The sequence below is a fragment of the Phoenix dactylifera genome, chromosome 13 (assembly GCF_051530095.1).
Source record: "Phoenix dactylifera cultivar Ajwa chromosome 13, Ajwa_hap1_PhDact_Kaust_v1.1, whole genome shotgun sequence".
Lineage (NCBI taxonomy): Eukaryota > Viridiplantae > Streptophyta > Magnoliopsida > Arecales > Arecaceae > Phoenix > Phoenix dactylifera.
Window position 1 is genome coordinate 16,799,263 of NC_143202.1, and position 13,140 is coordinate 16,812,402.

The 13,140-nt window shown below is 37.2% G+C and overlaps 1 protein-coding gene across 2 annotated transcripts; it reads left to right on the plus strand.

Moving 5' to 3' along the window:
• The first annotated feature begins 2,150 nt into the window (after positions 1 to 2,150).
• LOC103697320 (ferrochelatase-1, chloroplastic-like) lies at positions 2,151 to 13,140 on the plus strand. 2 transcript variants are annotated; one of them, XM_008779158.6, is made up of 10 exons: positions 2,151 to 2,322; positions 5,568 to 5,675; positions 5,983 to 6,334; positions 9,709 to 9,852; positions 10,133 to 10,234; positions 10,877 to 10,980; positions 11,086 to 11,212; positions 11,484 to 11,636; positions 11,835 to 11,935; positions 12,686 to 13,140. In XM_008779158.6, exons 2-10 carry the CDS (start codon positions 5,599 to 5,601, stop codon positions 12,996 to 12,998), a joined length of 1,473 nt encoding a protein of 490 aa, XP_008777380.3. In that variant the 5' UTR covers positions 2,151 to 2,322; positions 5,568 to 5,598; the 3' UTR covers positions 12,999 to 13,140. The 2 variants fall into 2 exon arrangements, with proteins under 2 accessions (XP_008777380.3, XP_008777382.3); XM_008779160.6 differs by having other exon boundaries at positions 2,181 to 2,322; positions 11,107 to 11,212.

Sequence of the window (13,140 nt, forward strand, 5' to 3'; positions counted from 1 at the left end):
TCTGTTGCACATAAATGGTCTTAAGCTGATTCTTGGTGAATTCCATTTTTCTGGTGCAAGTGAAGTTCCAGAGAACAAGCCACTATTTAAAGATGTTATATTCTTTATCACAAATTGCTAGCCCGTGCAGATATCGGCCTAGTCCTTTATAAGCTTGGGAATAAGGGGTGGGCCCTCTATTTTGATGGATTAGCTAATGCGAAGTGACAATGAGTAACTGATTGGACATTGCCATATGGTGCTGGTTCGATATGTTCCTATATTGAAGCTAGTTGGTTTCTGTAGCATTACCTCGTTTGGGTTCTCTTAAAAGGTGCCACACCTCAAAAGCCAGAATTCTAGATGAAGAGTGCCTATCCAATCGGAGTTGGGCTCTACAGTACAGAGTCGAGTGGAGAACTATCTCTAGGTTTTCTTTATTTAGATCAACCCAAGAATATGAGTCCAATTGAAATTGGTCCCTACTATGCCATGTGTCAACCCACGATTGGTTGATCTGATTTTAGCCACATCACATGCCCCTCACTTCCTAGTCTAAGCCATTTATCCTGGGTCGAACCAAGGAAGTAGATAGGGCGGCTAAATTAGTTTAGATATATTCCACTTCGACACACCTATCTATAGGTCATAGCCTACCTATTTTGCTTATAGAAATTTTGGGTGGAATTCTTGAAACTTGGCAGGTTATTTGGGTAGACTATTTTGAAATTTAAAAGGATTGATGCTTTATATCAAGGGGGCTGATAGTTCAATCCACGTGACAGCTAATAATAGCAAGATGCATGACACCTCGTCGGGTCAAGAATACATTCGGATGCAGTTCTCTAGCTGATCTGAGCTATTGAAGGCTCTATATGAGGTAGGCTTCTAGACCCTTGCTCCTCTATTCAGCCTGTAAAGACTATAGTTTTAGAGGTCAGATTTTTGGGTCCTATCTCTTTTATGTTAGCTTTTAGGAGCCTGCTTTCTTTAGGTTAAATGGTAGATGTTGTTATCGTCTAAGATTGAATTTTAGGAGCCTAACTCCTTTAGGTTGGCTCACAAGAGCAATTATCGCCTTTAGGTTGGCTTCAAGGAGCCATGATCATGTGAGGTCGGCTCTTTGGAGCCTACCTCCTATAGATCGGCTTCAAGGAGCCATGATCATGTGAGGTTCTCTCTTATGAGCCTACCTCCTATAGGTTGGCTCGTAGTTCTTTTCAAGGTAAATTCTTATAAGGCCTAAATGCCTTAGATCGGGTTCTCAAACCAGGAGCCATTTGGATTAACTCTTCGACCTAAGAGCCGTTGAGGTCAACTCTTTGACCTGAGAGCCGTCGAGGTCCACTCTTTGACTTGAGAGCCGTCGAGGTCAGCTCTTCGAACTTTACCCCCTGTCTAAGCTTTGGAGGCTTTAAGCTTGAAGGTCGGCTTTCAGCAAGTTGTTATTGCTTGAGGTTAGCTCGTAGAGGTCACAACCTCTTTTGAGGCGGGCTCCAAAAAGCTATCTGCACATGAGGTTAGACCTTTGCCCCCTAGTCTGGCCTTCAGAGGCCGTTAAGTTTTGGAGTTCCGCTTGTTGAATTTTTCTTTTAGGTTATGTTGCAAGAGTTGCTGTCAATTTAGATCGGCTTACTTCACTAACGCATGGATATCCTTACAAATATCTAAAATTACATGTATACCATCATAAATTTACTACTTGAATCTATACCTTTATATATTATTTATTTTTGCATATTCACCCTTATAAATTACTTCTTTTTGCATGTATGCCCTTAACTCAATAATGAGGACGTGTAAAAAGAAATGAATTATAAGGATATAAATACAAATACTAATTTGTGAGAGTATATAAGCAAAAAGAAATAATAAGCATATGTTTATAAATAGCAAATTTGTAAGGATAGGCATGCAATTTTAAATATTTATAATGATATACATATAAAAAAATATATTATAAATATATATATGAAAATAGAAAATTTGTGAGGGTATACAATTTTTAAAAGAGTATTCATGTTAGGTCATTGGGATGCTACCATGCCCAGCTCGCCCAGGCAAGGCCTTACTGACTGGCCCGCCAGGTCCATAGGGCCATATGCCCAAGTGCAGCCCAGCCCACCTCAGCCCATCGGAGACTAAGATCCGTTCCCAGGGAGCCCAAGATCACTAAAGGGAGAGAAAATGGGGGTATTCGAAGCTTCTTGTCCAGTTATTCCATAGCCTCGCCAACCCTAGCCCTAGGGCATTCCTCCGCTCTCCATCTTGGGTGTCCGAACGGCTAGCAGCGGCGCTGGACGGCGATCGTAGGCCACCGGCGAAGATCCAAGAGGCATCAAGGTAAGTCCCTCACTCCCTCTTGCTTCCTCGCGTTTTTTTTTTTCAAATATACCTCTCTCGTGTGGAATGCTCTAAACAAAACACATCCTCTGTTACAGAGGCCTTCTTGGAAGAATTGATGGATTTGGAGGCCTTCGCTGTCTTATTTCCTCTTTTGTTCGTTTCTTTGTTTATTTCGCTACCGGATTTGGGTGATTTGTCGTTGTTTGTCTTTCTGTTTTTATGATCTGAAATTTGCTCTGGTTTTAGTACTTCCTCGATAGTAATTGTTCAAATTAGTCATATGTATACTTGGTTTAAATTGATCAATTGTCATTTCGGAGTGTTTTCTATGGGATTTGAATCCATATTCACGTCCAGTAAATAATGCATGCAATACAATCTGAGCTAAGACAAAAATATGTTGGATTCCACTAGGTTCTTCTTCAAATAATAACACTATGATAAACTAGAAAGCTTATTAAATGGAACTTACGTGTTGGTTGTTAGGGATGTATATTAGAGTCATCTGAGATGGATAATTGATTGAAGGGAATGCAAATCTTGGTTAATAATTGAAATATGGGAAAGTTATATATTATTTTCTGAATTTTGTTCAAAGTCTGTCACCTGGACAGTCGCCTGATCTACTAGGCTATAGAAGGGTCATCACCTGGCGTTGCCTAGGCTGTTTGAGAATTATGCTGTCCACCTTGCCAGCACTGGAGGACAGCTTGTATTGGTGCTAGGGGAATAAAGAACAGGGTCGCTGGGAGGTATATTTCCAGTGTTAGATAGGGAATGTAAATTATACAGTGAAGAAAAGAGGGTTTAGATTCTGCAAAATTACAGGTGATTCCTGCTCAACTAGTTATGTTGACCATACAGAAGATGCAAGATGTTGCAATTCATCTCCAAAGGCTTGAAGGAGACGAGTTGGGTCCTTTCAACAGCTGGTTATGAACAAGCATAGGCAGTAACAATATCCTTAAGGTGATGGAACTTTCAACATTTCTCCAACTTCATCTGAGTAATCACACAATGCATACGTGAAAACTGCAATGAACAGAAAATAGAATGAATTAACAATTAATAGTATGCTCATGATAATACAAAACAATATCATGATTATGAATTCCCTCTTGCCCTCGCCCTCACTGGTTTCATTCTCACATGTGGTGCTGAAGAAATCTGTGCACAGATTTTGCACTCGGACCTAATGGTTGTTAGTTCAAAGCTTCCCATGCCGTCTTGAACCAACATCTCTAAATATACAGAAGCCTTGGTTACTCAGAATTGAAAACAATCAGAGTTCAGTCTTCATGTCATTTTTGGGCCTTGGATCTGCATTACATACCCGAATTATCGTTTTTTCTTAAAACCTTCTGAATTATGGAATAACCACTTGATGCACAGTGATCCTTCAATTAATTTACCATGGAAGCTCTGAGAGGAAAGTGAATTCTCTTGGCTTTTGCTAAATACCTTCTGAACAACACTCTAGAGGTCATATTAGGCTGTGGATAATGTAATGGTCATTCTTGATTAGCAAAAGATAAAGTTACTGGAGAGGTGCCTTCCTCGAAGCCATCAAAGGGAGGTAGTTGCATGCTTAGACTTCAGCATAGAGAAGAGTCCAATGGTTTAAGGAGCACTAGTTTGCCAGGCCATTGGTCACAACACTCTTTAGAGGGATCCCCTGAGGTTGGTGAGGTTATGAGAATGCTTTGCTCTTGGCCTCTCATGAATAAACTGGTGGTAGCATAGGTCCACATGATTGATGCATCTAAATTCACTGAGGGAATCCGATTTAAGGCATATTGAACTTAAATGGATGGGTGTGTTTGGAATGAGAGCTGAGAATATCATAAAAACTTACGTCTTTTGGGAGGTGATTGTTCATATCAAAATCTAGTGGGGAATTCTTGGTTACCAGCTTTACTAAAAGGATCAGAAACCAATAATTTTGGTTCAAATGAAATTCCAGTCTTCTCAGTGAATTATCATGCAGAATATTGATCATTTTACATGCATACCTCAACTTGGTGCTGCAATGACTGCACATCATTTATAATCTCATCAAGCATCTCTGCTTTGCTAGTTTCCTACAATTTTCAAAATGTTCGAGCATAGACTATACTCATCAGCAAGTGACAATCCCTAATGGCTTATGGGCAATTGAAGTTCCTAATCATCACATAGTTTTACCTTATTACAACCTGGCACTTTCATCCTTTCACTAATCTTCTCTCCTCACCTAGTAAATTATGAAACAAGGCATGGGCAACAGATTGCTCAAGACAGCTGCAAAACTTAATATGGAGGTCAAGAAAACCATTACAAAAGCCAAAATGATTGATGTAATATATATTCAGAGAGCAGCAAAATAATTGTGATCATAAGGGATTGATGTTCCATTGCGTGTTTAATAAGTGTAACTGCAAAAACTTAATAATTAGATTCATGTCTGAAATGCTGCATTTACATCATGTTATGATATTTGGAAAAATTTAATTTGAACTTTGAAAATAAATTTGGTAAAGGAAATGTTTTACAAAGTGATATTATAAGCTATTGTTGTATTATGAGATTCTTAGTTTAATTGGACCAATTTTCATTTAAGGTCTTAAATTTCAGTGAGCATTTTGTCATGTGGATCGACTATTACCTCTGGTTTTCAAGGGAGGTGTTCTGGAGAGCATTGCTAAATATTGGTTGTAGTAAGGTTTACCATCTTGGTACTGGACCCCATATTGATATCATACTTGTACAATATTGGTACGTTTGGTGTGGGAGTCGGTTCAACATACCGAGACTCGGTACACCACCTATACCTAGTCTCAGTTCGGTACCAATATGGTACAATATTAGTATGGGGTGGTTCGCTCTGGTTTGGCGAACCTTGGTTTTACTTATGTTAACACGAAAATAATTTTGGCAATCTAGTTACATGAACATTGTAAGCCTTATTGTAGCTTGTCTATCATGTTCTTTATTGTGGTTCAATTACCATGGTCCCTTGAATTTGCCCTTTTGTTTAACACAATTGTCCTGTGAAAGATGTGGGTCACACTTATAGGAGAGACATTAAATGGATTTTAGTTTCGGTAATTGTAAATATATATTTGACTGAATATTATACTTGTGTGCTGTCTGTGATATACTATTCACACAGTGGCAACTATCTAACACCAATTTTTGAGTTAATCCTACAAGTCAGTTTGTTCAATCATGATTGAACTATATTGTCATATTTGCCCTTTCAGGTGAAATTACTGTTAACTCTAGCTTGAAAGCATGAAAGCCATGGGATCTGGAGTTCACCTCAAACTTTCTGGTTTTTGTCATCGAAGAACTAACAATTCCCCAGAATTGTAAGTCTTGTGTTGCAGGTTATCCATGCTTGGTGATAATTCTTGTTTAACTATTTATATTTCCCTTTCTTTGTGGGGTGAAGGTGAAGTTTACAGGAAGAAAATACTTCTAGTAAATCATGCGTCTGCGACCAGTTATAAACTTACCTTGAACTGATCTTATTTTTCCTTGATACACCTGATTTTCAAAAAATAAGCTGATTCCTGTTTTATTTTCAAAACAAAGAGAAGTTTTTCTTGTAAAAAATGCCGATCTTCTTACTGTCTTTGTTTCATAGATTATATTTTGATGGCTATTTATCTTCAGGTCATGCCACAGTTTAAGGGCTTTTACATTCAATGCCACATCTATCTTCCATTGTTTACGGGAAGACTCACAAAGAAGCAAAAAACCATTAGAGATAGTTGCAATCTCACATCTTGCCTCAGCTGGTAGCAGTGACAATTTTACCAAAACATCTTTGCATAAACCAGTTACGAAGCGACATCTAAATGGGAAAACATTTTTTTCAACTGAAGCATATGTTCTTGATGGAGAAGTTTTGGGAGTTTCTTCAGATATTGCACAGGGAAGGGTTGGGGTGCTGTTATTGAACCTTGGTGGTCCAGAGACCCTTCATGATGTTCAGCCATTTCTATTCAATTTATTTGCCGATCCAGTACGTGATAACTTAACATTGCTTTGAGGTTTAACTGATATGCTATGAACTTAAGGATTTATCTCAGATATTGTTTTGTTTGCCTTCACATTTTTGGTTGTAAAAATTTTTCCATCTTGAAATGTTGGCTGAAATGGATTTAGGGGGTCATTTTTTCTTGCAATTTGTATTAATATTTTTCTTGTCTTCATTTCTATACATTCTAGGATGCATATTGTTAATTTTAAACTTGGATTTTGTCTGTGAGATAACTTAGAATAGTCAATGCTGTAGCTTACTGAGAAATAGAGGAAAATTAGATTTTTGTTTGTGAGATAACGTAGAATATTCAATGTTGTGGCCCATTGGGAAATAGAGAAAAGTAAAACTTTCACTTATTCTTAGCTACCAAGAGCTCAAATTTTAAAGATGCACACATTAGCACTTGTTAGATTATCATTAAGGATTAAACTATTACACATAACAGATGGGAAACATAATTTTATTACTTTTTTTTTTTATTTTTGAGTAAATTTTGCTCACAAAGTTTGAAACCCTTGTAGCTACCAAAATTGATGTCTCATTTCTTCTTAGGACTTTTTAAGTTGTTCTTATTTGTCTAGTTCTTGGCATTAGTTGATAAAATGCTGGAAGCATTAAACCTATTGTCATTCCCTCAACCCCAGATTTGCAATCTGAGGGCATGACAACTGCTGCATATTCACAAGGTTTGGCCCCATAAGCATGCAACACATTTCACCTGTCAATGAATCAATATAACTTGGAATTATATATTTCAACCACAGGCAGAAATGATTATCAGAACATCAAAACTATTAAACTGAAATATCACAATAAATTATACACACCGCCACAAGTCATTAAATAGTTTTTCCAAAATTTACAATTGTATCAACTTTTTGTATTTAAGTATTTATACATTACTCCTAGCCACACTTTAATATACACCACTAATCAAAACCAAGTATACTAACTAGGAAAATTGCCTTGCCTTTATTTACTTTCCCCAAAAAGTCGGTACTGGCCTAGTCCTTGGTCCCTCGATCGAAAAATTTAGGTGAAGTTTATGAGCTTCACAACTCAGAAAGTAATAAATCCATTTTATAGAATTGGATCAAATAAAATTACATGATTCGGTTCAATTAAAATATATAAATCATAGTACATTTGTACATGTAAACTTCATAACATTTAGTTTCGATAATATTCACATACTAAAGTGATACATTTTATATTTTCAATAATGTACACAAAATGAATCGATACTTGAAATCAGAATAAAATAGAGTATCGAATTGCCATGATCATACTATGCTTACACTTATATGCTTATATGCATATCCTGTTTCCAATTTTTGCTCTATAGCCTATGACTACGGCCGCACTTGACCCCTGTGGCGTAGGTCACTCCATATTTAACTCCTGTGGTCTGAATCAATAGTAATCAAATACAGGAGACAATGATCATGTGTGGCCACACTTAACCCCTGCGACTTAGGTCACTCCATATTTTATCCTTGTGGTCTGGGTCACATAGTCACATTTAACCCCTATGGCATAGGTCACATAATTACATTCTAGATCCATACATAGTCATGCTGAGAATCAAGTGATACACATATATATATAAATATGTAAATCTTCTTTCATTTTTCAACACCATTTTTGAGTTTTGCAATTAAACATGCAATAATTATAATTTTATATGCTTGATCCCATAATGATTATTCAATCATACCTTTGATTAGCAGAATTACAATGGTAAATCAGATTTCATATAATAACTAAATTTTATATGTACTTTATTCTGGAAATATAATATCAATTTGCACACTTGATCATAAAAAACACTACAAAGTGTGAAAAATGCCAACCACTAGGTAACTAGATCACTTTACAGGGTAATGCCAGGCTAATATTTTAATATAATTTCTAAAATACTCTAAAATTCTGATAATTTCAATTTCTAAACTAATGACCGCTATAACAGGGGAATGGCTATTATTCTAATATCTAAGCTACAAACCTTGCCTTGTTGTCCTCTATAGTGGAACAAGAGGCGGCACCGTGCAAGCCCTTACCTGCAACCTAACACACGCACACCCACAAAAAGGGGAAAACTGGGAGAGAATGAAAAAAGGAAGAGAAAGAGTGAGCAGGTTGTGGTAAAGAGGGCACAGCTGCCCTCATCTACCAAAACACACAAAGGGACAAGGGAGAGATAGAAAGAAAGAGAGGGAGACGAAGAGGAGGAAGAGAGGGTGGGAAAGGCCCTTCCCTTCCTCTTCCTTTCTTTTTAGTTCCACAAGAGAGATAGCGATCGAGAGAAAGGGAGAAAGAGAGAGAGAAAAGAAGAAGAAGAATCGTGGGAGAGAGAAAGAGCATGGAAGAATGAGAGCGGGGGGGGGGGGGGGGGTGCGGGCGCAGTGGGAGAAAAAGGGTGTGAGAGGCCGTCGTGTAAGGGGCGCTGCAGTTCCGATTGAACAGTGGATCCGTCCCCTATTTTTATGCTTCAGATAAGGACGACCACTGCCTAAGGGCATCGCCTTAACAGGTGGGCCGGGTTCGGTTGGGCTTGCTGGGACACAGCCGGCTGGGCTAGGTATCACACCTATCAAATCTGAAATTCGTGTTGAAAGATTGAAACCGGAACCAAGGAAAAAGGTTTTAAAACTTGAAAATAGAAAGGTGATAGAGAGAATGTTGGAAGAAGAGAGGTGGGTGAAGAGAGAGATGAGATGAGGGTGCTTTTTATTTTTTAATTGGGTTATGACACCAATTTAATTGGACAGTATAGGACGCACCATACCGTACCGGTTCAGTATTGGTATTTGGTACAGATGGCGTACGGATACTCAGTTTGCCGAAAAGATATCGTATCATACCGTAATGACACAGTGCTAGTGTGGCACCGGGATGGAGTCCGGTACCGAGACGGCAAACCTTGGTCGAGAAATAATTAAATACTTATTATACTGTAGGTGGCTGAAATATTTGTGCGCAACAACAAGATTTAATTTCAAAAATGCATTCTAAAGTGAAATAATAGCAAATAACTTACACATTTAGTGTAGTTCATCAAACATGAACTATGTTGGATCTAACTGGCATCTTTGGGAGTACTTTTTCTGTAAATTTAGACAAAGGGTAATTGCAAGATTTAAAGGTAAACATGCATGTCCCAAAACCATAATATCTCCAATGCTGTCAAATGCTGTGTACAATCCTTTTCTTTTTACATGTATAAGATGATTTTTTTTTTTGTCAAGAATATTCAGTTTCATTTTATGGACCCATAAATTGTTATCTTGAAAAGTTATCATTTAGGTTCAAACTGTATTGCATGAGTAATATTTTTTCTGTTTTTATAAAAGGATATAATACGGTTGCCAAGGTTATTTCGATTTCTTCAGCAACCATTGGCCCAACTAATTTCTGTTCTGAGAGCTCCAAAGAGTAAAGAGGGGTATGCTGCTATCGGTGGTGGGTCACCTTTGCGAAGAATCACAGATGAGCAGGTATGAATCTTGTTGTCCCATTTCTTTTCATGAAATATAAGTGGTAGTCCTTGAGTTTTAGACCAGACACTTCTTGAGATTATAACAGAAAACATAATAAAACATCCTTGTTATTTTTATTTCTTTGGGTAGTTTTCCAACTTTTATCTTCACAATTAGGTGCTTTGTGGTCTTGTAGTCAGAAATTGCAAAGTTGTCAATGTTTTTTCCAAAAGAATACAAGCAGTGATTTAAGTATATATGTGAGCAAGATGTTGATTTGAATTGAGACCTGTCTTAGGCACGTGCGCTGAGAGTAGCTCTGGAAGAGAAGAACTTGCATGCAAATGTTTATGTTGGAATGCGATATTGGCACCCCTTCACTGAGGAAGCCATTCATCAGGTTAGTCATTTTGCTTTTTTAGCATGTAGGCAATGATCTGGTCAATGCTCATATGCAAGATACATATTTATTATGGTTTCTGAGTTACAGATTTTGTTTTCCTCAATTGGTTATCATCTGTCTGTTTCAATTACTTTTGAGTTGTATGGTTTTAGTTTAACACACAAATAATATCTAAAATAAAAGCTTTTCTACCTCTCCATTTGGTGATGGAAATTGCAAACATTTTGGATAACTTTTTTGGGATCTTTAGTTTGTTCCAGATAAAAGCTTATTTTGCAATTAGATTCAAACATTAAGTTTTAATTAGGCTGCAAACTTAACTGCAAAGATCAATTGAAATCCCTCATTTTCATATTTTAGTATGTGAGCTTTGTAATGTATCAAATAAAATATCCAGTCTTACAGCTATTTGGAGTTGTATATTATTGTTGTTTGTTAGTTGCATTTGACCTTGCTTTGTGGAAACAAAGTTGATATTGGCAATCCCCCTTTTGTTTCTATAAGTAAAATGGGATGCTATGTGGACATCAAACTGCTTAAACTGTGCTTGCTTGCTTTAAATTATATTTATAAAATCTCAACAAGTATTAACATGTGTCCTGATTTACATTATTCTTTTACTAATGCACATGGTTACAGATTAAAAAGGATAACATTACAAAGCTTGTCGTTCTACCACTTTATCCTCAATTCTCCATATCTACAAGTGGATCAAGCATCCGTCTTCTTCAGAATATCTTCAGGTAGACTAGCAACTTCTAGTTTTCGAATTCATCTTTTCCAAATTCCTACTTAATTTCTAGCAAGCTTTTCCCTTGAAGATTCACCAAGTATAAGTCTAATGTCAGCGGAGATGCTTACTTTGCAAGATTGCCGGTTTCTATCATTGAATCATGGTATCAACGAGAAGGTTACATCAAATCGATGGCTGACTTAATAGAGAAAGAGCTATTGAGTTTCTCTGAGCCTGAAGAGGTAATTCTTCTTATATTTACTTGTAATGGTGATGCTAATAGTGACCCATTGATATGTGTGTGGTGATTGGTTAACCAGGATGTGTACATTTTCTGGACAGTGTAGTTCCATGGGTATGATCACTCTTGGACTATCTAGACTTGTTTGTCTAATAACTCAGTTATATGTTGGGCATACTTGTCTAGGACCCTGCTACTATGGATACTTAAATGAAAACCAATAATAGTTTGTTCAATATTTGTGATGTTTCATCTTTTTTGTAAAATGGTAGGTCATGATATTCTTCAGTGCTCATGGAGTCCCACTTAGCTATGTGGAGGATGCAGGAGATCCTTATAGAGATCAAATGGAAGAATGTATTGCTTTAATCATGGACGAATTAGAATCTAGAGGAATTCCCAACAACCACACCCTTGCTTATCAGGTATTGTACATGAAATCAGAGGTCAAAACTTGGTAAAGTTTTTAGGTCTACATGTCTGAGTTATTGTGCAATTGTATTCTTTAGCATCTAGAAGATAAAATGACATTTAGAGTTAAGTTGGATAGTAAGCACTGTTCTGAAATGTTAAGGTGAATGATTTTTTAGAAGCTCTTTACATTTTTCTCAACTTCTTATTAGAGCCGAGTTGGGCCTGTTCAATGGTTGAAGCCTTATACCGATGAAGTTATAGTTGAGCTTGGTCAGAAAGGTGTAAAGAATCTTCTGGCTGTTCCAATAAGGTATGTATTTTATGTGAATACAATCTCATTTTGAACTGTTATATTCTTCAGCTGGATTTAACTTCCAAAATCAACCCTTTCTTTTGCATAATTGTTTTTCCATTTGTCTTTTAAATGTTTAGTTCCATTTTTTATGTAATACAGTGCTCATTTTGGTGGTGGTATCCCCACAATCAATGACATCTAATTCTTTTTCAAGTCTTATTCGCCTAGTACCATTATCCAAAAAGTAATATTTTTTAAGGTGCCTTTTTGCTGTACTGCCCCATATGATTCTCCACACCTGTTTCTGCTGGCTGCTACGTCCATATTTAGCCTCCGAATTTCTTGGACTTTCGTATCATGTGGCATATATTCAACTCGAAATTTTTCTAGGTTTCTCAGAGAACACCTAATTCTTTAGTCGAGTAGTGCTCATGGCTGAGCATCCTCACCATATATCCATGCAAATAATCACTTAGCAAAATTATCCTATTGATTGTTGTTGCTTGTCATGACACTTTGCTTCGGCAATTGAATGGTTGACATAAGTGAGGGGATATGATGCTCCCATCCATTTTTTGGTTGCTTGAAGTCAGAAATATGCATTTCCACCTGCTTTACACTACCCAACATGGAATTGATAGTGTAGGTTACCTGAACACAAAGCAATATTCTTTGCACTAGGCACATACTTAGTCTTCATATCATCGTACTTAGTCTTCATGTCTCGATGATAATATCATATCTCATGCTGCCATCCTAAAACAGTTTTGTAAGTGAGCATATTGAAACTCTGGAAGAAATCGACATGGAGTACAAGCAGTTGGCTCTACAGTCAGGCATTAAGAACTGGGGCAGGGTACCTGCTCTAGGTTGCACCTCTTCCTTCATCTCAGATCTGGCAGATGCGGTTATAGAAGCTCTCCCTTCTGCTTCTGCTATGTCAAGTGAAAAGGATACATGCAGAGATGCTGACATGGACCCAGTACAATATGCAATAAAAATGTTTTTTGGGTCGATCTTAACATTCATTTTGTTGCTATCCCCTAAATTATTCTGTGTGTTCAGAAATTCTCTCTAACTATTTTGTTGTATGGTCGGGCTTTCCTCATTCTAGGGTGAAACTGAAAGTGATTATGGTTGATCACTGTAATAACAAACTGCAGGGAAAAAAAAAGAATGCAATGTACATGGGTGCAATACACCCTTTCATGGTTTACAAA

Excerpts from the sequence above, each read along its gene's own strand:
- LOC103697320 (XM_008779158.6), top strand. The coding sequence starts at position 5,599 with ATGAAAGCCATGGGATCTGGAGTTCACCTCAAACTTTCTGGTTTTTGT. Across the intron at positions 6,335-9,708 it reads TCAATTTATTTGCCGATCCA|GATATAATACGGTTGCCAAG; the intron begins GTACGTGATAAC and ends TTTTTATAAAAG. Across the intron at positions 11,213-11,483 it reads GTTTCTCTGAGCCTGAAGAG|GTCATGATATTCTTCAGTGC; the intron begins GTAATTCTTCTT and ends GTAAAATGGTAG.